The 27372-nt window shown below is 38.7% G+C and overlaps 1 protein-coding gene across 2 annotated transcripts in view; it reads left to right on the forward strand.

Moving 5' to 3' along the window:
• Positions 1–6422: 6422 nt before the first annotated feature.
• vat1 (vesicle amine transport 1) overlaps positions 6423–27372 on the forward strand; it is a 30394-nt gene continuing 9444 nt past the window's right edge. For both annotated transcript variants that reach the window (XM_060891986.1, XM_060891988.1), the window contains exons 1-4: positions 6423–7208; positions 15593–15800; positions 24604–24774; positions 26655–26744. In XM_060891986.1, the coding sequence (XP_060747969.1) occupies positions 6744–7208; positions 15593–15800; positions 24604–24774; positions 26655–26744 (934 nt within the window). In that variant the 5' untranslated portion in view covers positions 6423–6743. The remainder of the gene's footprint in view (positions 7209–15592; positions 15801–24603; positions 24775–26654; positions 26745–27372) is intronic.

A 27372-nucleotide genomic window follows, 5' to 3' on the forward strand; every position in this document is an offset into this window, starting at 1 on the left:
TTGTCCACTACAACACTTCATAAGGACAATAACATCGGTTGTTCATATGTGACCAAAGAAATCCAAGCAGACAATGCAAATAGCACAGCCTCGCACAGGGTGGAATATAATGCTTTATTTATTGACTTATCTGGCTGAAGATGAAAAAGAACACAATGACTTCAGACATCACTGAAATGCCTCCATCTGTTGATTTACAAGACAATGTCTACTAGGCTGTATACAATGCAACTAGCACAATTCATCTTTATACAATGAACAGACAATTCAGGCTCAAAGATTTTGTTCAGTGTACAAATACTAAAGGTTATTTATTCAAAACCTCCTAACAGAAAAAGAACATAGAAGTTACATCAATATATGTTTTACCCCTGAAATTGGCTACAGGTTCCCTGTGACCCTGTGTAGGATAATGGATGACTGGATTATGTAAGTGGAAAGTCATCACATTTAGAAAAACATTATGTGGGATGCAGCATTTACAATGTTTATACCCTGAACCTATGCAAAATGATATGACATGATATGACATACGACATCATGTGAAAATAAGATATTTAAGTGGATTAAATGAAATTGCATTCAGATTAAGTAGAATTAAGTTTAAAGTCATGTTACCTATTACTGAAAGGGCTCATAATATTACTAATAATTACTCAGAATTTAATTAATATAACATTTATCCCAAAATGTGACATCCAATTTTCTGGTCTGTAATCAAACCTACGTACAACAAAACAGCCTTGATTATACTCTCCTGATATTTCTAGAGGTTGTTACGTGTTAAGTAAGATTTATTTTAACAATATTCTTTTAATATATTTTCTGACTTCCTTTCACTAAGCATATTGCACTGCCACAGATTCCAGCTTCATGTTTAGGGTTACAAGAAAAAGAATCCAAAAGATGTTCATTGGAACAGGTCATAGGCGTGATATTCACATTTAGCTATTTGCATAGGACATCAAAATAAAGAAACATCCAAGAAATCTGACACACTGCTTTATCATTTCTTTTGATAAAGAAATTTTATCCTAAGGGTATGCAAACCTTTCCACATGGTAGGCTATATCTGATCTTCACACCATAAAAGCTCTGAACTGAAGAGATACAAAACTTCACCCACAGAGCAGTTTCTTTATTTTTACCCAAAAAGTGCTAATATACTTAAATCATTTGAATATATAAATGGGGCCAAAGCTCAGTATCTATAGATTTTAAAAAGGAAGTGTACTTACAAATTGTTTTAGAAAGTTCAGCATTTATCCTGGCTGTACTGAAGTTAATACAAATAACAGTTTTCATAGTTATGTTTATTTTACTCTCAAAAAGCCTGAATTAAATTGAATTACTGGTGTGTCATATATAAGCTGAAATCTATTTAGAATTAAAGGGGGAAAAGACTCATTTGGTGTTATTTAGGAAATGATTCAGCATTAACATTGTATTATCTGAGTTACTCCAGTATCCAATTCCAGCTTCATATCCCCACCTGCTGCTTTGATATTGTCATTGCAGATATAAGCAACTAATCATTTTATATTACCACTTAACCGTGTTCTTGTAGTTTATTTCTGTGTAGAAGAAATGGATTAGTAGATTAATAATACATAATTAATGCACATATGTGGTTTTCCCAGTCTTTTTTTTTCTGCAAATCTTCCTTTCACTGCAATATTAGTGTTTTCTCAGACAAGACTGCCAAATCATTTAAAATTTATTTCTGTAATTTTACTTAGTAAAATGAATCAGTTCTATATAATGTACTGTACAGAAGGTAATATGCTCGATATCCAACTCTGTATTAGGGACTGGACTTCTTTAAGGTACAGTACAGACTAAAATCAAACTTCCTCCAACCTCAAATATATATTTTAAAAATGTATTTATTTATTTAAGCTACTTACAAGTAGCCTAATGGATTCTGCAATTTATCCTGTTGGGTAAATTGCGGAATCCATTAGAACTTCTAAGCAAGGCACAGGCGTCAGGGTCTCTGCTTCAAAACTAAGCTTGGTTTATTTTCTGTGTAGAGCTTTGCATGTTCTCCTTGTGTCCTCATGGGTATCTTCTGGCTTCTTCAGTCTCTTTTTATCTTCCAGGAACATGCTGAAATGAGTGTGTGTGAATGTGTGTGTGCATTGACTGACATCTACTGTGTATTCACAGTATAGGCTATAGATCCAGAATTTTAAGAAGATAGTCAATCAATCAATCAATCAATCAATCAAGACATATTCATTGGAATATGTGTGTGTAAAAATCCTCTGGCGTAAAGAGGCTACTGTAACTAATGTGTAAACAAAGCTTATGTTAGAGCCAAAGAAAAAAACGTAACTAAAAGATATCACTTGGCTCAGTGATACAATTGTAAACATATAAATACATTAAAATAGACCGAATAACAATGTTCTTAAATAGTAAATAAATATTTCTCTAAATTAAACAAAGTGGTGCAGTGATTCAGCATGTAGAATTGCTGTCTCACAGCTCCAGTGTCCAAGATGAAAGGTTTTTCCAGCTGCACCACTTTGTTTAATTTGTATATTTGTCAGAAACCACTTAATCAAACCCTTTTGAGATACTGATCAACTCAGCGTGATTTAAGTCAAGTGTCTGATGGTTTAGGGTTGCAGTTTGTGCAAGACTGGAACCTTGAAGCATGCAGTATTTGAGGTAAATAAGCTAACAAATGATGCAAGACATGGCTAACTGACAATATTTGCGGGTATTAAAATATTGTGTAACTCAGATCTTAGGCTAAACATTTCCTGTAAATGCTGACCAATTCACTTTAAGAAGGACAAGTGTGCAATCAACTAATGACTTATTTCTTTTGTGTGTTTTGGGGAGGATTGTGGGTTTTGCAAAGTAAAACTTGGACGGTACTAATCAAAATCTGTCCAGATTTGCAGCTAAAATTGACAGTGATTTTAACAGTAGTTGATTCACAAGATAGTGATGAGAGTTTCCCAGTCAGGTTTACAACTTCCAAGATCCACAGTCTAGTGAAAAATTCCCTTCATGTGTTGATTCACCATATCTTATGGTCTTACAATTCTGACTGATTAGCAGAAGTCTAATTCACCCTCTTGTTCTTTTTTATGACCCCAGAGCTTCTTCAAAACTGTGAAATATATTCAATATTATTTTTTATCAATCCTAATATTTCATAACTTTTCCTAATAACATAAGTTCCACTAACACATGACTACTCACATGTGATGTTTGGGGTCATATTAACGCCACTGATAATTGTTACTGAGAGCAAGGGGTTTTCACATGCTTTGAATCAGTTTGCTCTCTCTCTCTCTCTCTCTCTCTCTCTCTCTCTCTCTCTCTCACACACACACACACACACACACACACACACACACACACACACACAGTCCAGGCCTGCTCCAGGAAAAAAAAGTATTATTAAAACAAACAAAAAATGTCTGTATTTGTGTACAGCACATGCACAAATTATCTTTTTTGATTTTCAAAGTTAGAAAGCTGAAGATAAATGGAACATTTAAGCAGGAAAAAGGTTTATTTCAAAATTCTAATTTATAATTAGAATTTTCACAATTTAATCGCGTTCACTTTGACTCAGTAAAGAGGAAGTAAAGCAAAGCTCAACAGAACACAAGGGTTAATGCAGCAAATCCTGTTCTTGGAGTAACACCTGTCTGGCACATTTTGGTGTTTTCCCTGCTAGAACAGACCCACTTCATTTTTTTTATAAAGAACTGATAAGTTACAGATGTGCTGAATTGTGTGAAAAACATTACACTGTTAAGACCAAAGTCCAGAACCAGAGTTATGATGTAATGATTAAAATATCTCTTCTTTTTAAAAAAGAAGTAGAAAAAAAAACTCCCTCATATTGTTATACTCACTAATTATATTGAGTCACTTTCCCTGTTTATTCATTCAACATTCTTGCAAAGATTGTCGATTTACTAAATAACCAGCAGGTGGTGCTATTTTACAACTCTGACTCTTGTTAGTTAAATTAAAATTAAACATACTGTTGTGTGGTTATATCTTTGACTGATACGTCATTTGAGTATGAAGTTAATCATAACTAAGGTTCTAATAATTAAAAAGGATCAAAACAGTCATGTTAAATATAAATATATTTCATTGTTTTCTGTCTATGAAGAAACTTCTTATGGTCATGTGATCATGTTTTCCGACTTCTGAGACCTTGGATGCTAAGTAATCATGATGTAGTGCTTCTGACGCCCACTCACTACTTCCTGTTTCTCTTTATTTCCTGTGCACATTGCACATTGCTTCTTTGCACACTTTCCCTGGCCTTTAACTGGTTTAGTGAGTGCGTGTGGTTGCGCGCGTGCGCGTGCATGACTAAGCTCATGCATTTATCATTCAGCAGCTGTTTGTTTCCAATAAGAAAGTGTTTACCAGCCTGCAGTTTTTTTATTATTATGACACAGTGTTTATAATGTGCACAACAATATTTGGATATACTGTACCTTAAACGTGATTTAAGCTACATAATTGGACAATTTTAAATGTAAAGGAACACTATATGCAAAAAAATGTAAAAGATACAAACAAAAGGTGCAAAAGGTACAAACAGTGAAAAGGAATGGTATATGATTTTCTCCTTTTCCTTTATTTTTGTAGGTGTACTCGCAGTGTATAGTGCATGTTATAGCCTTCCTTAAATCACTAAACAAAAAGAGGAAGCTCAGTATTGCACTGTACACCAGGCTGGCTTACTTACTTTGGGAATACTAAGCTGTGCATGGTGACAGTAGGAACAATAGTTTATGTGCTTTCTGAGTTTTCCCAATCCAACCTAGAGAATTGGGGGAATAAACAGACATTTCCTCCTGACCTCTCTCTCTCTCTCTCTCTCTCTCTCTCTCTCTCTCTCTCTGGCACACACACATACCATTTCCATTCTGGCACCCAAATCCTATTTCCACCATTTATGTATTATTTCCTTGACAAGCTGATTTCTCCTCACCTGATGCAAATAATACACATTCTTCTCCACAAACCACTCAATTTTAAATTTGTTTTTCGACCACAACATGCGAAGGCTGCGCCTTAGCCTAATTACATTAAAATCGATGGCTCGAGACAAATTGAATTTACAGATTTATACCTCATATGGAATCAACCAGCCAAAACATGTTTGTGTACAAATTGTCTTGCACTGGGGCCACAAGGTTAACCTGCCACCAATTAGCATCATGCAAACTGCATGACCAAATTATCACATGCTTCTAACCATGTCAAGCTGTTAATAATCTCAGTTCTGTTCTAGAAAATGAACAAATTTATTTTATTCAAAATTATTAATATTTTTGTTCAAACCTTATGTTAAATATGGAATTATTCAGCCACATAATATTGAGTTATTTATAATGATTCTATTTTTTATACATTAGCCCTAGTGCATATCTACATAAGCAAAATAAATATAACATGAGTAAAAAAAATTATACCAAAAAACTACTTTAGCACATAGAATGCATTTGTATGTGATTGAAGTCTGTGGACTTTAAGCGTATCGAAGAGTTGATTTGAACCCTTAAAATTCACTTACCATCAACTGTTTGGATTTATACCTGTCAATACTTTTTAAAATTAGCTAATTCAAGTAAATTGATTAGGAATTTGACATAAGAAATAACCAGTTAACAGCTAGTGGCTTATAAATACAAAGTTTGGTTAAATTAGCCATTAGTAAAATCTCTTTCATTCTCTGATAATGTATTGATATGGATAATAAATGATCAGTTCCAACTAAAGAGATCTTGAAGAAGGGATATGGGCACATGAGATGACATAAGCTTCAGCTTAACATTTCTAATGTGTGTTTATTTACTAAAACACTTTATTTGTGTGAATAAATGAAATATTTTGGTTTGGGCATTCTTTAAGCACAGGTCCTCTGATTTACTTATAATGAACATCTAATCAAGTTAGATGTAGGCTGTCATGATTTATTTTCTGCAACACAACATTTTGGGAGCTGTAAAAATAAATTATATATATATATATATATATATATATATATATATATATATATATATATATATATATATATATATATATATATATAAAGAATGCTCTCTTTGGAATCATTTAGTAATTAATTATTCCTGTGGAATTCAGGCATATATTAATTAATGGTCCTAATGGTCTTGATTTAGACAACTGAAGAGTTGTACAGTAGCCTATTTTCACCTGATAGCTTAAGATATATAAAATGAGAAACTATAAAACAGCTAGGAAGCCACTAGGGTAATTTCATAATGTGATCATTTATTTAGCACCAAACAATAAACATTATTTTATTTTTTATTATATTGTAGTAATTAGTAGCTGTCGCCTATACTTAATTGGGCGTTGGCATTCCTTGTTCCTCATCATAATGCTCGGTTCCGTGATTGCGCCTCTCCGTTTTTTTGCGCCTGTCCCCGCCTCTCCTTGTGCTCACACGCCCTTTTGTAGAAAGCTTGTCAGGCGCGGGGTCATTGTAGTCGTCGCGCACATCTCCCAGCTCTCCCTTCGCGTTCTCTCTCTTCCTCTGTGATTTTTCTCCACGCCCTCAGGCGTTTAGCTCACAGCCGCGCCGAACGCGTAAAGAGGACTGCAGGTCCCGTTTGCGTGCTCACCGACGACGTAAACGCGTAAAACAGACGGTCTTTGAGGCTTTTCTCAAACTTCAGCTTGCACCGCACGCGCACCCACCGACAAACACACCGTTTCTCACCATGTCAGGCGAAGACGCGCCCGCGCAGCAGCAGAACGCCGAAGAGCAAAAACCGCAGCAGCAGCAACAGGATGGCGAGTCCAAAAGCGAGTCTCCAAAAACCGAGAACAAACCGGAGGCAACGCCCGATGAACCTGCCGCCGCTGCTACTGCTGCTGCTGCTTCAGGCGAGGCGGCTGAGGCTGCGCCCGCCGAGAAACCCGCCGAGGAGGACACGTTCAGCTACCGTGCGCTCGTGCTCACAGGCTACGGCGGCTACGACAAAGTGAAGCTGCAGGTGAAGAAAGGAAAGCCGGCGCTAAAGAGCGGAGAAGTGATGGTGCGCGTCAAGGCGTGCGGCCTCAACTTCGCCGACCTCATGGCACGCCAGGGGCTCTACGACCGTCTCCCGTCTCCACCGGTGTCACCGGGAATGGAGTGCTCGGGAATCATCGAGGCCATCGGTGAAGATGTGACGGACAGAAAAGTAAAACATTTATTTCTCATCTTAACCTTTTAAGGTTTTAGGTTCAAAGTTGAACGCTTTGCCTTTTTTCACGTTGTTTAAATAGCTTGTTATCCTAAACTGCACGCTAGGCTTCTAAATGGTACATTTAACTGGTACTCCACCCCGGTAGCCATGGTAACGCATGTTAGCGTAGGCTGACACCATTCCTAGTGCTCTAGAAGGCCAATAGGTTTTAAGACGCAGCCCATATGTCGTTGGTGATTTAGGAGGAAACAAAAGACTAGTGGCGTGTTTTTTTTGTTTTTTTTTTTGTTTTGTTTTGTTTTTTTTAGATAGGGTGAACGAGCAAAAGCAAGACTGGCAACGCCTAATAAAGCGGTAGACAAGGAGGCGCGAGCATCCTGAGTCCTTATAGTGAAAATAAATGTGTTGCTTCCAACCAATAGAGTTCACCCTTCCACGGTTATTTCAATATCAATATGAATGGATTAAGTTTAATATGCATTGTTAGAAATGTGATTTGAAGTCAGAATATATGCTCAAATGCTTAGCTCAAGGATTTCCACCCTGTGCCACCCATGTGACCACACCCCTGAGAGTAGATTATAGCCCATCCGAAGCATTCTTTAGTTACATTCACATGTTACATTTATAGATGTATATTTTGTATACATATTGCATTGTTACAGGCTGTTATTCGTTGAATGAGACTGAAGCCACCGTCCCTCGCGTCCACACCTGTCACGCGCGAGTGACTGACAGCCTGTGCAGCATCCTGGGAGGATGTCTGATCCAAAAGACGGCTTTGTCTGTCACTGATAAGCGACTAAATGTTAGTTTCCTGCAGGGAAATCGACATGCAGTTCCTCTGACACAGTAAAGCGTGGTGATTGTCACGGACTTGGCCCGGTTCCGGGGTTGGGGTTGGGGTGGTGGGGTCAGAGGGTGCATTCAAGCCCATATAACTTTGTACTCCATGAAGGCAATGAGTGCAGTCATTATGCTGGGAAATAACTTCTCCTTCCTATATAGCGCACTTTGTGTGCTGAAGAGACTTGGGGATTCACTATTTGTCACCCCCACCCAAAAGTGGAAGAAAAGGGCGAGGCGCGCGTGCAGAGAGAGGGAGAGGGGGATATTATGCAAATATCTGCACGCGCCTTTTGTCATCTGCCTCGCGCGCCTGGAGCCAGGGGACGCTCTCAGACGTCATCAATCTTTTTTTCCCCATTTTTTTTTTTAATAAACGGAAACCGATTTTGTGTTTTCTTTAAACAACTACTTCCGCCAATGGACGCGCGTTGTTTGCATTTGTAATACTTGAAACACCGCCTCATAAATACGGTCATTTAACTAAAATAAACCTTGTTTAGAAATTTCTTTGATGAAATTGTTGTAATGAATGATTTTCTACAAATAGTTAATGTGTGTAATTTATTATGAGGCGTTCAGTCAGTGCACTCCATAGGAACAAATCCATGAGTCATTGGTGATGCGCGTTGCGTCGGGTTGCCAGATTGGGTCACCTATTTACAGCAAGCCATGATTACAGGAAAAGGTCTTATATGTTTGATTTTAACATGAATTAGTTTTGTTGGTTATTGACAATATGTAATGCTTATTCGTTGAATTCTTTAGTACAAATCTCAATCTTTTTTCTTGGAGCAATTGCAGGCATGATTTATTCATTCTTCAGCAGTTTTATTTGCTTGTAAATATTTTTGTGTGTAAAACACATTATTTAATTTACATCTTTTTAAAATGTTTTTTTTAAACTTGCAATACACAAAACATAATTGCTAATAAACCACGCAGTCAAAATTCATTTGAGATGTATAATATTTTTTAAACATGCATCTCACAGTATGATACAGAGCAACCGTCTTCTATCATATTCATAAAGGGCAGGTGTGGTTTTCATAAACACTTCTGCCAAACACTTCTGATTCCATGGGAACTATTGTGTGCTTGCTGTTTGGCTGGATTTAAAGACTGCAGCCACTCTGCTCCTTTGTACATAAGATTTAATATCCCTGATCTTTAGTGTGTACTGCAACTATAGGCTACACAAGTATGAAACTGTACAATCTGGCCACCGGGTTAGTATCCATGACAACACCTCATGGCCTGACAGCTCACTGAAAACGTCTGTTCGATTAGAAAACATGAACCTAGTGAGAAGAAAGATGGAGACACCTGAGACATTGTGTGAAGCATTGTTCAGTCAGAGTGTTTGTACTGAAAAGGGAGTGTGTGTGAGAGTCTATGTGAGAGAGAGAGAGAGAGAGGAGGGGGAGAAGATGCTGTCTCTCCCAGATGAGCAGATGGATATCAGACAGACCTGTTGCCTTTTGTCTGTCCCTGTCTATCTTCAGTCTCTTTCATTGTTAAAATTGGATTAAAATCCCATCTTAATCCATTCTTGTCAGTCACCCACCCAAACAGGTTATTGCTCAGGGACAGACAAGCCACGCCAGCCTCACGCTGCTAATAAAGACCCGCTCAGTCACACACACCATGTCGGACTGTAACACTTGCCTCACACCCTGCTGCTGCTGAATCAGTGCTGAACATGTGGAATTTTGAATTTGCTGATGCTAAGGGTAGCGTAAAATTGCAGTTTTATAAGGGAGGAATAGAAACACACAATCATATTCTTGGGATTGATCACATCACATTACTTGGCAACGAAAGTCTACTTCCTAAACTATTCTTGTCAACTGGTTTATATAAATGTGTTATCCGCACACATTTTATTAGAAACCTGCTGCAGGGATCAGTCACATCTGTTCTCTATTATATTTTCCTAGCTTTCACTGTCAGGCTGGAATTTCCTCCTGTTTTAGTCTCTCTCGCTCTCTCTCTCTTATCCTCCCTCTCCCTTGTTTTACTGCTATCACTCTCCCTCCTGCTCTTTTTGGGTTTCTATACACATAGCTGATTAAAAGCTTAACACCCACAAGTCCATCCATGTTAACAAATCTGTTCAGACCAATGAAACAAAATGTCAATTCTAAAAGTCTTTCTGTGTTTTTAACACCAGTAAACAGATATCGCATTACATCTATTGAAACAGTACATCTGTTTGGTTAACCCACCATAGAGCCATTGCTATGAATAGTTTTATGTTAAACCCAACAACAGTGTTTTACTAAGATCAATTTTACCCAGTTTCCTTTAAATACACTACTACTGCTTTTACTGTGACTTTATAACCAAACATACTGTGACACGATTGCGATATTTTTCCTTAACTGACACCGCCAACAATGTTTGTCTGCTAAAACTGTAATTGAATTCAGAAACTGCATCAGAAATAGGGCCAGCAGACATCTCGAAAACTGCTGTTTAATTTTTAATGCTGTATTGGCATTTGCAGTGCTGTTGTTGCAGAAGGTTGCAATATGCTAATAAGCATTTAACCAAATCAATAAATGTGGCCTAGAAGTATTCTTGACCTGCCTCACACACTCCATATGAGTGGTTCAGCAAGCGCTGTGCATCGTGATTCAATAATCAATTCAAATCATTTAAGAAAAGATTCTGTACAAAACGCACAAGGAACCTTTCTCTGTAGGAGTATGAGTTATAATAACTAGTACCTGTATTCTTGTTTTAAATTAGATTTCATGTCATACTTTGGGATTGTTCAGGATTAACCCCGGTTGAGTGACTCTTAAGAGTACTGGGGATCTATGAAGCAAAGCTGCATGATTACGAAACTGCAGTGTCACTCTAGCGCGAAACTCTTGTTGCATCTTGGCGATAAAATGTCAGAGCAGACAAGCTAGACAGCTGAAACTGCAAAACATCTACCTAAGGAGTTGTTTTACTGCCTGATATTAACTCTTTCCTAAAATAAGTTAGAACCACAAGAAAAAGAGGTCTCGTTGCATAGCAGACCAGAAACCAACGAAGAGTAACGTCTCTCCTTATTGATCTGCTGCTCAAACTGCTTGATCGTATCTGATTTCAGTCCAATTATCACCATTAACATTATATTACCTATAGCAAACTGTTACATTCATTTAACCTTTATTCTGTCAGAATTCTGAGTCAACATTATTTCTTTGACTAACACTAAACACTACTACTAGTATGAATGAAGAGGAGGGCGTGGCTTCCAAAGAGTCTTGGTTAGTGAAGAGGCCAGAACGTTGGTGCAAATGTCAAATGCTTATCTTTTGTGATTTTAATGGGGGGAAAAAGTCTCTTAAGAGCACATCCAAGAGCATAAAATATGGCGCTTCTACACAAAAATGGTTGGCAGCTTAGATATTCAAGTATTTCTTTTTTTGTTACTTTTAATCACTTCCCTCATCCATGTATCTCTGCTTTAGGTAAACCATCCAAAAAATCTACCTCAACTGAGTGATTCTGTCAAACGATTTTTTTTTTTTTTTTTTTTTTTAAGATAATTAGCTAAGAGCTATTCAAAGAATGCTTTTTGGATTTTTGTGTCATTTGGGAAATGTCTAGAAAAATTCCAAGAAAAGAACAAGAAGCACAAGAATTTATCACCTACTTGGTATAATATGTAATCAGTAGTCGGTTATAAATCTGTTCCTTATTGTTTGGTATTATGATGTTCGCCTAGGAGGAGTATCTGTAGCCTTACAGGCACGTTTGCACGAATGAGTTTGCAGTCATTGTTGGCTCTAGCTGTGTACACAGGGTAGAGAGTGTATGAAGTGAAGATAATTATTTCAACCCAGCATATGTCTTTAGAGCTGAAAGTGCATGTGACTGAGTCATGATGGTGGTTCAGTCGAGGCACCCACGTCTATTGACTGGTGCTGCCCAATTAGCTGGAGTACAGAAGAAGAGGAGAGGAGGTGGAGGTGACTGCAGCGAGAAAGGTGGAGTGAGTGGGTGAAAGTGGGAGGAGGGACAGGGATGGAGAGACGGAGGGAGAGTGATTTGAGGGGAAATGATGAGGAGAGAAGAATCAGGACAGGATATGCTGGGAAGAAATGACAGCTGTCTGTTGTGTCCAATTAAAGATTGAATCCTCTTTCAATCGCTATGTTGATATCTCCCTTGGGTCTGTTAGTGTGATAGAGAGAGGGAGAGAGATTGTGTGTGGGTGTGTTAGAGTGCTCGTGTGCTCTCCTTTCACTCTATCTCGTTTGCCCAAGTGAATGTGTATGTATGTGCATAACCGTGTAGCTTTGTGTGCGCTTGCTTGCTCGCTTGTCATCTTGTCTCGTGGTTATTGAGGCTGAAGAATCTGGCTGCTTCCCTGATGAGCGCAACTCAACCTATTAAAGACTGAGCAGGAGAATGAGGGAAGGAGACCTGAGGCTGTAATAAAGCAGAATGAAAGACAGGAAGTTAGGAATCTTTTCTGTTCTTCTGTATCTGATAAACATGCTGTATAATGAAGGCACCTTTGCTGGATGTCTAAATTTGGGCCATGATAATCAGGCCATTTTGAGTCCTCTTGGATCATCTCACAACGTTCTGACATTGTTAATGAAGAACTACACCAAAGATGCTGTATCTTCTCACACACTATTCTCACACTCTAAAGTACTGCTGAATTCTCAGATCTGATTGGTCAGCAGGTGTGTTCTTGGTACATCTTGTCTGAATATTTAAGAGGACAAAAAATGAATTCTCTCTTCATATTGAATTGCAGAGCCATTATTGTAGTTCAAAAGTGCTGTGTGTGTGTGTACGTGCATGCACATAGTGTTTCCTGTGTCTCCTGATTCCAAAGGAAATTGTGGAAGTTTCCTGTATGTATGTGTCTCTTTTGTTTCTCTGATATTTTTCTTTACTGCTCTCAGATGGTCTTTTCTGAAATTCTGAGACAAACTTGCTACAAATTTAAAACTTTCCTGGAAGAGTCTTTACTGTGGAACGATGTCTAATCGTAGGCAAGCTTAGATCGCTACTTCAGGTAGAAATGTAATTGATATTATTTTCCAAAGTAAAACAGCTGAGAGATGTTTGGTCTCTGATTGCTTCATTAGTTTTGGACTTGAACTATGAGCAAGCATGTATTGAAAGTTTAAATTTCTTAAAGTCTTCCTCAAACTTCCAATAAATGCTTGCTCATAGTTACTTAAAATCTGACGCAGCCTCAAACTGCCTATAAATCTTCAATACAGTCTCACAGACATGATGTGGTTTGTGACATACTGTGACGATTCCCGCCTCCGCCTTGTGTGTGTGGAGTTTGCATGTTCTCCCCGTGCCTCGGGGGTTTCCTCCGGGTACTCCGGTTTCCTCCCCCGGTCCAAAGACATGCATGGTAGGTTGATTGGTAGTGTCCGTAGTGTGTGATTGCGTGAGTGAATGAGTGTGTGTGCCCTGTGATGGGTTGGCACTCCGTCCAGGGTGTATCCTGCCTTGGTGCCCGATGACGCCTGAGATAGGCACAGGCTCCCCGTGACCCGAGGTAGTTCGGATAAGCGGTAGAAGATGAGTGAGTGAGAACTGTGTAGCTCCTGAAAATGATACACTTCAGCTCAAACTGTGTCCGTGAGTTCAGATCATTACAGTGAGAAACCCTTAAACATTACCGCTCACCCGCAACTGCTTTGCTCTGTGTTTGATGGTATTTTAGTCTCACTTGCTCACCTCATAATTGTTAGGAGAAAATTAGCTTCCAAAAGAGAAATGAGTTAAGTTCAGTTATACTAAAGAGTTTTCTGGGGATTTTCCTCCATGGAGTCATGATCCATTCTGTCTCGGACACTGAAAAGGTTCTAGTTTTACTTTGTGTTTAAAAAAGAAAAAAAAAAGTTTTACTTGTTTTTCTTTTCTGCACAGAGCAGCAGCACGTGTAGACCAGATTTTTGGAAATAGGTTGTGAATGATGCATCAGGCTTTTACACAAAAGTGTCACTTAATCTTCCACATATAAACTGATAGTGAGTGAATCTTGGCGGTGTTTGATTAGTGAGATGTTTCAACCTGAAATCGAGCAAGTTGCAGGAAGTGACCACCGAATGGCAGAAGTTTGAGAGTACGTCTCGAGCCCTTCCCCTTTTCCACACACGATACTCGGCTTAAATGGGGCATGAAATTAAATCAAAAAAGATTGAACTGATGTGATATCCCTCTGAATCAGAGCAGACTGATGGCTGAGAAAGCAGTGAGAAATGTTCTTGCCAAAACCCTTTTTTTTTTTTTTTTTTTTTTGGTTAACTTTGGAAATTAAACAGACCACAAAACCAGCTTCTTAATTTAATTTTTTTTTATAAAAACATTACCATTCCAGGAACCCTTGAGTTCCTCCCCTCTGTCTAGTTCTCGATCACTGGAACGATGACCGTTATGTCTGCAAAAGTGGCATTATCATCAATAAAACATGCAACGATACTGAATTCTAAGTTTAACCTAGAGGAAGTAATTGAACTTTTTTCTTGGCCATTGGTAACCCGTTCACTTACCAACCCATTTGATGGACTGGTTGTGGTGTTTTTAGCTTTGAGGACTTACAGAAAACTTGCAAAAACAGCGTTTCCTTTGCACTGATAGTGGAGACTCCTTTTCTAGATCTTGAGTAAACAACTCCTCCTAGAAACCCTCACCATGTCAGTAATTTTGCATTTATTCTGTTATGTACAACAGCCCAGTTTTTAGTTTGTTAGACATAGAGAAGCAAAACAGTACCGTAGGCTCTTTTAATGAAACTTGATTTAGCTTTCAGCAATAGTCAGAACTTCTGCTTTAAAAACATTGACACCTGAATTCAACAGCTCTGAGATCTACATTTGTTTACATAAGCCGCATTGTGTTTTTGTGATTTCAGGTGTTTCAGGTTTTAAGAGGTTGAGAAATAAACCAGAGTGGGATTTTTTTTTTTTTAGTTTGTGTGTGTGTGTGTGTGTGGAAATATCATGTTGTGTGATGAGATGTGAAATTCAATTCAGCTTAATTCATTTTATTTGTAAAGCAGCTTTTCAGAAATCCAGATGCAAGTATAGATTAAGTTTCCTAATGAGCAGCGCTGGCGAAACTGTCTGAGGTGACATGAAGAGGAACCGGACTCACATGGGAAGCCATCCTTTTCTGGGTGACAATAGACAGTGCAATTATGAGTCATTGCTCTTCCACAACTGTGTGCTATCAAGTTAAGCAGTACTAAGTGTTTTGAACGGATCCTTCAGATGAGCTTCAAGATCCTTCCCTGGGACTTTTTAAATCTCTTGTGTCGGATAATAAATGACGCTAGGCATAAGCTAACCAGCCTAATCCAGTACTTCAACATGTATCTTCTTCTGGTGCCAGGCTTTTGTTCATGTTTATGTTCTTGTTACAGTTTTGAAGCACTCAGGCCTCTGTAGTGTACTGTGGAAAAAAAAATGCATCCTGTTTGTGAACATGCTGCACACTTGGACTCATGATCATTTCATTGAAGTATTTGTGAATTTTTGTGTTTCCTGTAGGTGGGTGATAAGGTGCTGGTTCTGAACCGCTGTGGTCTGTGGCAGGAAGTGGCCGTGGTCCCCAGCTCGCACACCTTCCCCATGCCTGAGGCCATGAGCTTTGAGGAGGCGGCAGCTCTGCCAGTCAACTACATCACTGCTTACATGATGCTGTTTGACTTCGGCCACCTGCGTCCCAACCAGAGTGTGCTTGTCCACATGGCTGCAGGTGTGTGTGTGCGTGTGAGAGCACGCGGTTGTGTGTGCGTGTGAGCTCGAGCGTGTGCATGTGAGCGTGTGTGTGTGTGTGTGTGTGTGAGCAAGAAAAAGTGAGATTGAAATGCAGGCACTTGCACGCACCCTCACGCGTTCGAGTGTCTGTGTGTGTGAAAGATGGACATTCTCTCTCTCTCTCTCTCTCTCTCTCTCTCTCTCTCTCTGCTGGCTGTGTGAGATACAGGGTGGGGTGTATTGTCTAGAGATGATTTTCTGCAGCTGTTGATGGTGACCTGATGGCTTTGCTGTTGCATATCTGCAATAATTTTTCATTATATTCTGTGTCCTACAGTATATAAACCTGTGCGTGCGTGCGTGCGCTTGTTGTAATTTGTTGCAGCTGCTACGATTTGATTTTTTGTGGGAATGAGAGCGTACAGTGTTTCAGATTAGCTCATGTGCATACATCATTTATGAGCAGTCAAGACAAAAAATGTGTGTCTCTTTGGGTGGATCAGCACATCTTTGCCAACGAATTAGAGGCTGTCTAAGCAAGTTCTAGGACCTAATGCACAAAGAGTAGGTGTGTGTTATTGCAGTTGTGTATTCATGTCCAAAAATTGTCACATCTCTGGAGACTAAAATGTGTAGTGTTGAAGTGGCCTCATCCTGTTGATGGAAGTAATAACCAATGAATCTCATTAAAATTGGCCATAGTAATAAATATAAGAGGGGGGATATTACAGTAAGAGTCTGATGTCTCTATCTGCCTTTTATGTCATTAATAATACATGTTTCTTATTTACACTTGAGATATAAGGCTGGCTTTTAATCCACTTGAAACTAACGTGAGAAATTATTAATGGATTTGTTTTTTTCAGAGACAGAACAGACACATAGAATCTGCATCAGGGTGAATAGGTGCAAAAAACAGATAAAAAAAACAAAAGCAAATTCATTTTAATGAAACAAATGTAAATGATTCTGGGGATTTTTTTTTTTTTTATGGAAAATGTTTTTTTATGGAAAATTATCATTATTGGCTGATACTCAAGGTTTCAGCATCAATATTATCATTTGCTGAAAGTGGAAATTGGCAACAAAAAAGCATTGTGTGTGTGTGTGCGCGTGTGTGTGCGTGTCATTTTCCTTCACTCAACAAAGAAACTACATTTAGTTGAAAATCTCATGGAAATCTTAGGGCAGCTGTTGAACTTCATCAAACAACATGTAAGCGAAATGTTTTTAAAAAATTTCATGAATTATTTAGACTGACTATTGTAAGTGAAGCGAGAGATCAGTTTAATTCATCCTTTCCTCAGCAGGAATGATGAATATGGAAGAATATGTGGTTGTTTTGTCACATCTCTGGAGACTAAAATGTGTAGTGCTGAAGTGGCCTCATCCTGTTGATGGAAGTAATAACCAATACAGTTAACACTGTAGATCAGAGTTTTTTCGGAGTCCTGTAAGAATTGAGTAAGACTTTTTCTCACACACGTTATACTAAGACCCAGAAGTGTAACTGTTAGTTTCGCTTTTTATATCCAGTAGCTAATTATAAGATTTATTGACTCAAAACATTTACAGCATTTAGCAGACACTCTTATCCAGAGTGACTTACATTTTTATTTCCGTTTATACAGGTCATTGGTTCGAATCCCAGGTCCACAAAGTTGTCACTGCAGGGCCCCTGAGCAAGGCCCTTGACCCTCAATTGCTCAGGGGCCCTGCAGTGACAACTTGGTGGACCTGGGATTCGAACCAATGACCTTCCAATCAGTAGTCGAACACCTTAAACACGGAGCTACCACATCCCTTTAACCCAAAACCACTACCTTTTAGATTTGTTATAAGTGTATTTGGATTTAAGCATTTTTTTTTTTTCTGCCCTTTTTTGCTGGAAGACATGTTTATGTACTAATCACATGTATGCTGCACTTTAGTTGAAAACTACATGAGCTGCCTTTGGCTCGCACCAACAGCATTCGAGTCAAGTCATTTGAAAAACAGGCTAGTTGTAATACCCTGGAGTTTTTCCTCCCTTGTTCTCATGCTTGGGTTTGGTCTTATCTTGTGTTGTTAATGATGATTTAAATCAAAAACCTAAAGTATTCCTTTCATTTCCTGGGACTGTCCGTAATATAATATTTGGACAGATTATTATTGGATGTTGTATAGTGTGAGACATGTAGTGTGAGCGTCACAACAGCACAAACCCACATATACTATTGTTTTTTTTCCATCACCAAAGATCACTACTGAAATTCCTGCTTTCTATTGTGTAGTAAATACCAGTCTCTCAAGACCTGACTTTGTTTAATTAATCATAATTCACAGCACTCTTACAAATCACACACAGTTTAGCACGTGACCCGACTGAGCTGTTCTTGTTGCTGGGAATTCCTTCTTCTGATTTAACGCACCATTAGTTTAAAAAAATGCCACGCCACAATAATCAGTATTAACACAGATGTATGAAATGGGAACACAGCTGCTCTACTGCACTGTCAGGGTAATCTTATTTGAATCATCAGGCTGTGTGTGTGTGTGTGTGTGTATAATAATATATATAGAGTGTATGTGTGTGTGTGTGTGTATAATAATATATATAGAGTGTATGTATGTGTGTGTGTGTGTGTGTGTGTGTGTGTGTGTATATATGTGTATGTACACACACACATAGAGTGTATGTATGTGTGTGTGTGTGTATATGTGTGTATGCGCACACACACACACACACACACACACACACACAAGTAATTTTATAAATAAAACCAAACCAAAAAAACAACCAAAAAGTTTTTGGTTTTCTTCGAAATCCAGTTTTTAGGACAGGACAACTTGTCTGTGAGTCATATTCTGTATGATGTTTCTGTTTTAATAGTCATTTTCTTCGTTATGCACCAAATATAATGTCATTTGGCTCCAGATGGTGGAGCTGTGTTTAACACCCCACCCCCCACCCCATTGCCCTGCTGGTTCCTATACTTTTTTGCGAACAGTATAAAAAATTATAGTGAAGAAGAAATAAGATCTAAGAGCTGTCGTTTAAACAGTGCTGAATTTGTTTGTGCTGTTGGGATGGTCTTCTAGTGTTCACACTAATAACCAGCTAGAGAAACCATGCTCTTAAACAATGCAGGGCTGGAGTACATACAGGAAAGACCTGATAAATGGGTGTAGGAGATTGAGATTCTACAGTACTGAAGGTGAAAGGCAGAGTGTGCAGAGAGGAAAGAAAAGGGCAGAGAGAGAGAGAGAAATGTAAAAGCTGGGTAGTGGCTAGTGGTCGGTTTAGGCTGAAACTCTGACCCTGCTCAATTGGATATTGTTCGACACTTATCCTTCTCGCCCTCCCACTCTTGCTGTCTTTGGGGTTACACAGAGGTTACACATCTGCATCCTCTGCCTGAATTCAGTATGTGGGATTAGATATGAACACACACACAAACACACACGCGCGCACACACACAGCAGTGTTGGACAGGGAAGTGAAGTCCTCCTGGCGAGGTGCACCTATGTGAGCAATTCTTTTGGCTCATGTCAGGAGGAAATACAGTGATCCATCTGGAGTGTCACAGAAGGCAGAACCTCGCTGATCCCTCAGACCACCACACCCAGAACAGCAGGAGGGAGCTGTAGAGATGGAGGGGAAAGAGAATGGAATCTTTTCTATAAAATCCTTACACTGATGCTACTAAATGTCTTACTAATGTGGTTTTAGAAATAAGATGGAATGTTTTAATTCATTTAAAGTATGTTTTCTTCCACATTTCCTTGAAGAATATTCAAGATTATTATTATTATTATTATTATTTTTTTTTTTTATACTAATTTTATATAGCATTTCGGAGGGGATTTTATACAGTCTATATACGCTCACTGGCCACTTTAACCGGAACACCTAGATGCCTGATCAAGGATTTAATCAGCCAAGCGTGCAGCAGCATCAGCAGTGATTTGGAAGAGCTTCCTCTGGGCATTTTTCCCCAGTTTTCACCGTTCTCTTTCAGTGAGCCTGTGCTTTCATGCTATGCTCGCAGTTCTGTTCTTGGTTGACAGGATGGTCTGATATTGCAGCCCATCCACCGCAAGCTTTTTGCTGCTTTGTTTGTGCTTAGATGCTTTTCTGCTCACCATGTTTGTAAAGAGTAGTTATTTGAGTTAACACATTCTTCCTCGCAACTCAATCCAGTCTGACCATTCTCTCCAGACATCAGTCTCTGATGTGCCTTTTCTTTTCTTTCCTGCAGAACATTTATTTAGTTTTTTTTTAGTTTTGCTCCATTCTGTTTCTAGAGATTGTTGTGTGAGTGTGTTTGAAAATCCCAAGAGATTAGCAATTTCTGAAATATTCAAACCTGCCCATCAACTGCAAGCATGTCGCGTGATCATGACTGGCTGATTGGATAATTGCGTGTGGGTGTGTACACCGATGCATATACTGTAGTTGTATATGGAACGAACATGTTAAAACATCCCAGCGTATTCTTTTATATGAGAGAACAAGAACAGAATTCTTGAGACTCCTCCCCAGACGTGTTTTTGTGTGCATGTGTTTTTCTCAGTGCTTACAGTGGTAGTGTGTTTTTTCAGGAAACACTTGGGAGTTCAGTTCACAGGATGTTTTTTTTTTTATTATTTATTTATTTTTTTTTTTACATTTATCCTGGAACTGAAACGTGTTTCCTCTTTCATGTCTTGACACACACGCACACACTCTCGATTTTAAACCACCCCATGTGTTCTGGCCAAGAAGAAGCTGGGGAAGGGTCTGGGGGAGGGGAGGGGAGTGGCGGGGCTATGGAGAGTCAGGGTGCTTGTGCCATCAAGTATTAATGTGTGGCCAGAAGCACGTCAGCACTCATTATCAAACCATGATGAAGTAAATGGTACAGTAAGATTCCACAGGTTTGGATGTTGACCCATGATTGGGAAGTTATAACCCGGAGTGTAGGTGACTTACGGGCCATGATACATTTAATACTCGGTGAATAAATGAAAAATAAATTCACTAATCACAATTGTTTTATCTTCTGACTTCATTTGACCGGTTAAATCACACTCTTCTCTCCAACAGTTATATTAAGTCGTGCTGAACTTCTTTACATAACTGTATGTCTATCATTATACATGACATTATCGCTGACGCACCCAACGGCTGCTGTATATTGTGGGGTTGATCACTTGCTTTTAAATTGCTTTCAGTTTTTAATGACTTGAAAGATAAGTATTCAAATGCCTTGAATACTAATGAACTACTGTTCTTCAGCTACACAGTGAGTAAACCTTAGCAGATGCACAATACATTGTGCTTATCTTACAGTACATAAACAGTAGAAAATGAAATTTCTTTATTGTAATCTTGAATGTTACTGAGGCATTTATAAATGTACGCAGTATTGCTTTTGATCACTGATATTCAGCTGCATTCTTTTAAATTCCCCCATCGCAGGATCTTTTTAGGCCAGTTGAACACAGACTGAATCTCAGATGGTTTTGTGCTCACTATATACAGTAGGTACACTACATAGGGAGTAACACATTGATGGAGTTTACGTAGCGCTCAGAAATGGTCCACTAGAAACCTGGTTCCAGTAAATCTGAATATTAAAAAACAAAATGAAAACAAATGATCAGCATTTATATGAAGAAATTTGTCTTGAGTCAGTCATGTGGCTGTTTAGAAAGCTAGCATTTTAAAAGACCTGCAGTAGGCAACTAAAAAGCAAACCTGTTGTCTATTTTAATGCATGTTTTGTTTTTCATATACAAGGTTTTAATATTTGAGAACTGTTACCCTGCTGTACAATCAGCTGTGTAGTGGGGATCATTTTTGCTGGTTGAGTTTTTAACATGATGGCTGGTCAACAGATATGAACTTAACCTTACAAAATGGAGCAAAATCCCCTCTCGCTCTCTCTCTCCCTTCTCTCCTTCACTCTCTTTTTCTTTTCTTTGTCCTCTAGTTGCCCTCTTTTTGTGGGCTGTAACAGGGAATCTGTAGAATTCCACAATATTTTCAGGGAAATTCCTACTGAACACAACGGATCATGCTGTGGTGACCGAGCTGCCAAATCTCTGTGCGTATCTGTTTGTGGGTGTGAATGTGTACGCACAGGGAGAAATATAAAGACTTCACTTTGTCTTCACTGTGTGTATGTGTTTCTCATGCACCGTTGTTTATAATTATCCTTATCGGATGAGCATCAGTCTTCATTCAGCCATGAAAAACAATGGAATTTAATCCTGAGCGGAACAAATAGAATTAACCATGGAAATCTGTTTATGGCCCTGGAGACTCTTTATACCCCTATCCTGCTCCATTTTTCTATTTCATTCTCTCATGGCACCATGCCTCTCTTTCTGTTCCCCTTTCTTGTTAGTGGTGCATCATTTTTTTCGTGTCAGAGGACGCAATGCTGTGTGGAGTGGGGTGGGGGTGGAAAATCCTTCCATTCTCAGTGTCGGATTAGAAATTTGACTGTAGGGTAAGTGGTTGTCTTCGCAATTTTGCTGCTGGTCTTGTGATTTAAGGCTCTGAAGTCACAGGGTAGACTGACCCTCTGTACACACACAGTGTGTGAGGACCAGCAGGGAGGGAGCAGGTGTGTGTGTGTTGTGGACAGATAGAACAACTTGGCTGGGGTCTCCATGGTAACACAAACCAAATTCACCCCAGATAACATGAACCTAAAAGAAGGAAATACAGAGTGGTCTCTCTTTCATAGATTTCAACCTTCTACACACACGCAACAAAGCAAGTTGAAAAAATGTTATGGCTATTCTAAGTCAAACTTGCTCTGGTGTCTACTTCCTGGTAAATATTTCACACTCTGCAAATGAATCAACTCCAAAAAGTAACTGCAATCATTTAATTAACACAAGTCAGCAGTAGCATGTTTGAGTTTAATTTGTCACTGGCAAAAATCATCCTGAATTCTATTGATCATTTTCAACATGCCTATCATGCATATGCCATTATCATTTACTTGTTGTAGGATACATTGTAAAGGCAATTTCTGCACAAACAAACAACATATTGGACAACCTTAAACACCACTGACAGCATTTGTATGGTATGTTGCTTGTCCTTCCCCTGGGTGTGTGTGGGTGTGTGGGTTTTTTTTTTTTCCTCTCCATTCTGGCATTCAATAAGCGCTGCCATTTTATGTTGTTTGCAGTGACCTTTTATGAATGCATTCTCACCTCCTGCCTTTCCTGATCATTTTGTCCTACACATATATTTAAGGCTATAATTCTCTCCAGCACAAATTAGTGCTTACTTTCAGTGCTTTGCACAGTGTGAGTCTTCTTCATGGAATGTTAATTTGGTTAATGAAATAAACATTAGTTTTGTTAATGAAGTAAACATGTTAATTAATTATCATTATTTTTACTACTCAATCTGGATTCAAAAGCTGAATGAAACGAATATTTATTTTTTCGAGAAGAATTAAAAACCATTTCTAAGAAGTAGCTTTCTAAGCTTGGTTAGAAAAGTGACTCTGGCTCTGTGAATGAATTACTAATCAACATGTTTGCGAAGAGATCAGTTTTTTTTTTTTTTCTCTCTCTCTCTTTTCCATTTCTTTCGGTTTTGATTCATCAGTTAATGGCACTCTTGTAGGTTTCATGGCACATTAGTATCACTATGACCAGAGTCAGTTCATTCCTCTTCTCACAGTACTGAGGACTGCCAAGCACTTCGACATGCTGAGATGGATGCAAATCACTTGACTCTGCCACTCGTCCACAGACTTTACACACTCAAGGTGGCTTGGATATCATGCCGAGAAGGGGAAGAAATGCACCATACTGACCCATGGTGGACTGGCACCACAGTTTTCACAGTGTCGTGTCACACAGCACTGGTGCGAGTCAGCCCCCATGAGCATTCTTCAACTCTAACTGATGCTCTTTTGGTTTGGTGTTGGAGCCTGGGAAGAGAAAGCGTTCTTTCTGTGTTTGGTGGTGATGTGAGCAAAGGATGCACACAACGGTGTACAGTGTTTAAGGTTCTTCAAGAGCTTGGCTTTTACCTAAAATCTGTTCTGAAAATTAGATTATTTTTTTTGTGGTTAAATGGCCAAGCCTGGCATTTTTAATCCAGACAGTCAGTCTGAACTGGCTTTAAAGTAGTAGCTAGTAAAAATTGTTTGGCTACATGCCAAAACCTTCTACCTCACTAAATGGAAGGGCAGAAGAGTACACGGCTCTAGATACTTCTACTTGTAGGTGGCATAGTAGATATGCTGCACATGATTGTATAGATGTGAGTTGGAACACATGTTTTTGTGCGATTCTAGGTCTTTTATTATGAATACAGACTACTGCCACCTGCTGGTATAGAAAGTTACTTCCTTACACATAGGTGCAGTATGTATGCATGTTCATTGCGGCAGTGAGGGAAATCATTGGTTAGCCTAGGTTGATGCTGGCCCTTCAGCATCAGCTGAATTTACTGACCAGGACTTGAGGCACTACAAAGCACCTTATAATTGATCTGAGCAGATGAGGATTGACAAATTTGTTGTACCAGGATTTAAATTCACAACTGCTAAGTCAGTAGTCCAGAGTCATATCCTTTGAGCCTCGACTGTTTCCACACAGTGTCTATGGTGCATGAGTGGCTTGTGAGGTCTCAAGGTATTTCTTCTCTTTAGCTGCCCTATTTTTCAACTCTGCTACACTATGCATCAGCTGATTTATTTATTTATTTATTTTTTCTTCTTCTACTTCTAACTCTTTCTCTCTCTGGGTGAGTTTTTGCTTTTTACTAAACTGAAAATTCTGTAATTTGCCCATTGCAGGAGGGGTGGGAATTGCTGCTACTCAGCTCTGTAAGACGGTGAAGGATGTCACCATCTTTGGAACCGCCTCTGCCAGTAAGCATGAGGTCATCAGCGAAGGAGGAGTCACGCACCCCATTGACTACCGCACGCGGGACTACGTAGAGGAGGTCCGCAAGATCAACCCCAAAGGTGAACTCTGAGCAATTTTTTTTGATCCCCAAAATAATAAATACTAAGGCCTGAGGCTTATATCAGACCTAAAGATTAAAGCTGGCTTACTAGTTTAAAGCTAAATCAATTGACCTCCTAACTTCAAGCTTAAATTAAAAGCTAGCTTACAAGTTTACCAGCCTTGTGGTAAGCTATGCTGTCATTTTACACTTGCCCCAAAAAATGCACACTGAGCTAACCTCATTGTTCATAAAATTAACTGATATTACCTTTCATCACTTCCAACCTACTAACTTTAATCATCCCTGTAATATAAATCTTCAATTAGCCTGTTCACTTGAATTTAAAGGATTTAATCCAAAGTCAATAGCTGAGGTATATAGACCTATAAATGTCGGTTATAATCTAATTACTTTTTTAATTGGACATAAAAATGTAAGGAGAATGTTCCGGAATAAAAAAGCTCTATGGCTTTATAAATTATAAATAAACTGCTGTCTTGAATTATAAGAGGGATGGGATGATGACCTTTCAGATTTCGTCAGCTTTAAAGTTACTACAACTAGTTTGGATCGCCATAAAGGTAAAAACTAATGTACTACTTTGGATTAGTTGCACATCTGAAGGTTAATCTTCACGCTTTGATCTGGTGCTTAGAGTACTTTTAACTTCAGTCTTAAATATGAAGTTTTATCTACCAGCTTTGATCATTCAAGTATGAAAATTAGAAAATTCCAGAATGGGAAATCTCACGTCAGCATCATTTAGCCCTAAAGCAAAAGCTCTGCTTTCAGGTTGAATTACAAGGAGCAGAAAACTAACCTGCAATCTCTCTATATTGCCCTTAAGGCTATAACTGACACATTGGTTTAGATCATTCGAAAGGTAAAGGCTGAGCTCACATTATACCTCGGCCTCAAAGGTGAAGGATAACCTACTAGTCTATATTGTCCCAAATGAGAACTCTGTCCTGTGCCAGCTTCGAGTCTGAAGGATAAACCTGTCCCTGCAGATTAGAACATTTTAAAATATGGAAGCTAATGTGCTCGGCTGGAACAGTCTCAATATAGTATATATTATCTAATATAGTAGTTTCACTTTATCTAAATAATAACCAAGCCAAGATGCTGCTTTAATTGTTATATTGTAGGTCTCTGCTTTGTCCTGGTATATGTACTGTATAGGTAAAAATCTATTAATAAATCTAGAATCGACATGTTCAGACATAGAGCAGCTTGGTAGTCCGGGTTAATTCAGGATTTAAGTAATAAACAATGTTTGCCTGCCTTGATCTTGCTGAATGAATTGCACCAGACTGCACACCATTGAGATTAGACTGCTGGACTTATTCAGAGACAACTAAGCACTGACATGACCTAGTTTACCCAGACTTTAGTCTGACTTTAGGCCTAATGGCAATGCTGTGGTTTTGCCCCAAGTGCACGATTCAAACAGTCATTAGGGAAGTTCACTGAAGGCTATGGGTTCAACTCCAATGAATAAGGGCCATTCTGATAACTGGTGACTTACGATGGCTGAAAATATATTGAGAATTTCACTGTGAATACCTTCGTGTCTCCACCTCATGAAGTCAGTTAAAACAGGCTTTGGTGCCTTTTGTTGTTTTGCATTCTGATAACTTGTCTGGTGTGTTATTTTGACCTTGAATTGTAGCGTTGCTATTCAGCTGTGTATGTGTGTGGGAGAGGATAAATGGGAGTGAGAATGCACGGGTGTATTTTTAAACCTACGGAAAGATTTATGTTCTTTAACTTTCAGGAAAACAAGAATTCTCAAGTGTGTTGACATCAGTGTAAATAAGATAAAACAACACTGTAGATTAATAATGGGTATATTGTTATTCACCAATACGAAATGTGTGCGTGCTTCTTTTTCAGGCGTGGACATTGTCCTGGATCCCCTGGGTGGTTCTGACACCCATAAGGGCTACAACCTGCTGAAGCCAATGGGCAAACTCATCAGCTACGGTGAGTCAGAAGGTGCACACACGGATCAGAGTCCAATTCAGTTTAAAAAGTTTGTGGAGGGAGCATTTATTTATGTTTTAAGTTTAAAGTTTTGTAATATTTAGTCTTCTGTCAGTAAAATGTGGCTGAGCTAGACTTCACAAAATCCCTTATGACCCTAAAATACCTGCGTTCACTTAATTTATTTTGAAAATTCCCCCTATTGCACTAGCATTCAAGTGGTGTAGCTGTGAATGTGTCCAAGTTAGTGAAAAAATGTGTGCAAAGATTTGGAGGAAAACACTAAACAGGAAACTGCCTGCTTCAGCTATCATTTAGCCATCTTGGTTTGGCTTATCCATTGTTTGGTCTGTTACTTCCACCTCATTTGTTACTCCTGCACTATCAGGTGGTTTACCTCGAGGTTTTAGGACATTCCAATGTTATTTACACAGTGCACCAAAGAGATAAGGCTGAATGAAAGTTGTAAGAGGAACAAAAATGACCTGCAAAAAATGGCTAAAATGCACAAGCAAGAGTTAACAATCAATTCAATAAAATGGTATATAAAACTCAAACTTTCCTCCAAGCTGTAATTAATCCGATTTTTAATTTATGGTCTGTATAACAAATGGAAAAATTAAAATTT

Source organism: Tachysurus vachellii, chromosome 18 (genome assembly GCF_030014155.1).
Source record: "Tachysurus vachellii isolate PV-2020 chromosome 18, HZAU_Pvac_v1, whole genome shotgun sequence".
NCBI classification, from domain to species: Eukaryota; Metazoa; Chordata; class Actinopteri; order Siluriformes; family Bagridae; genus Tachysurus; species Tachysurus vachellii.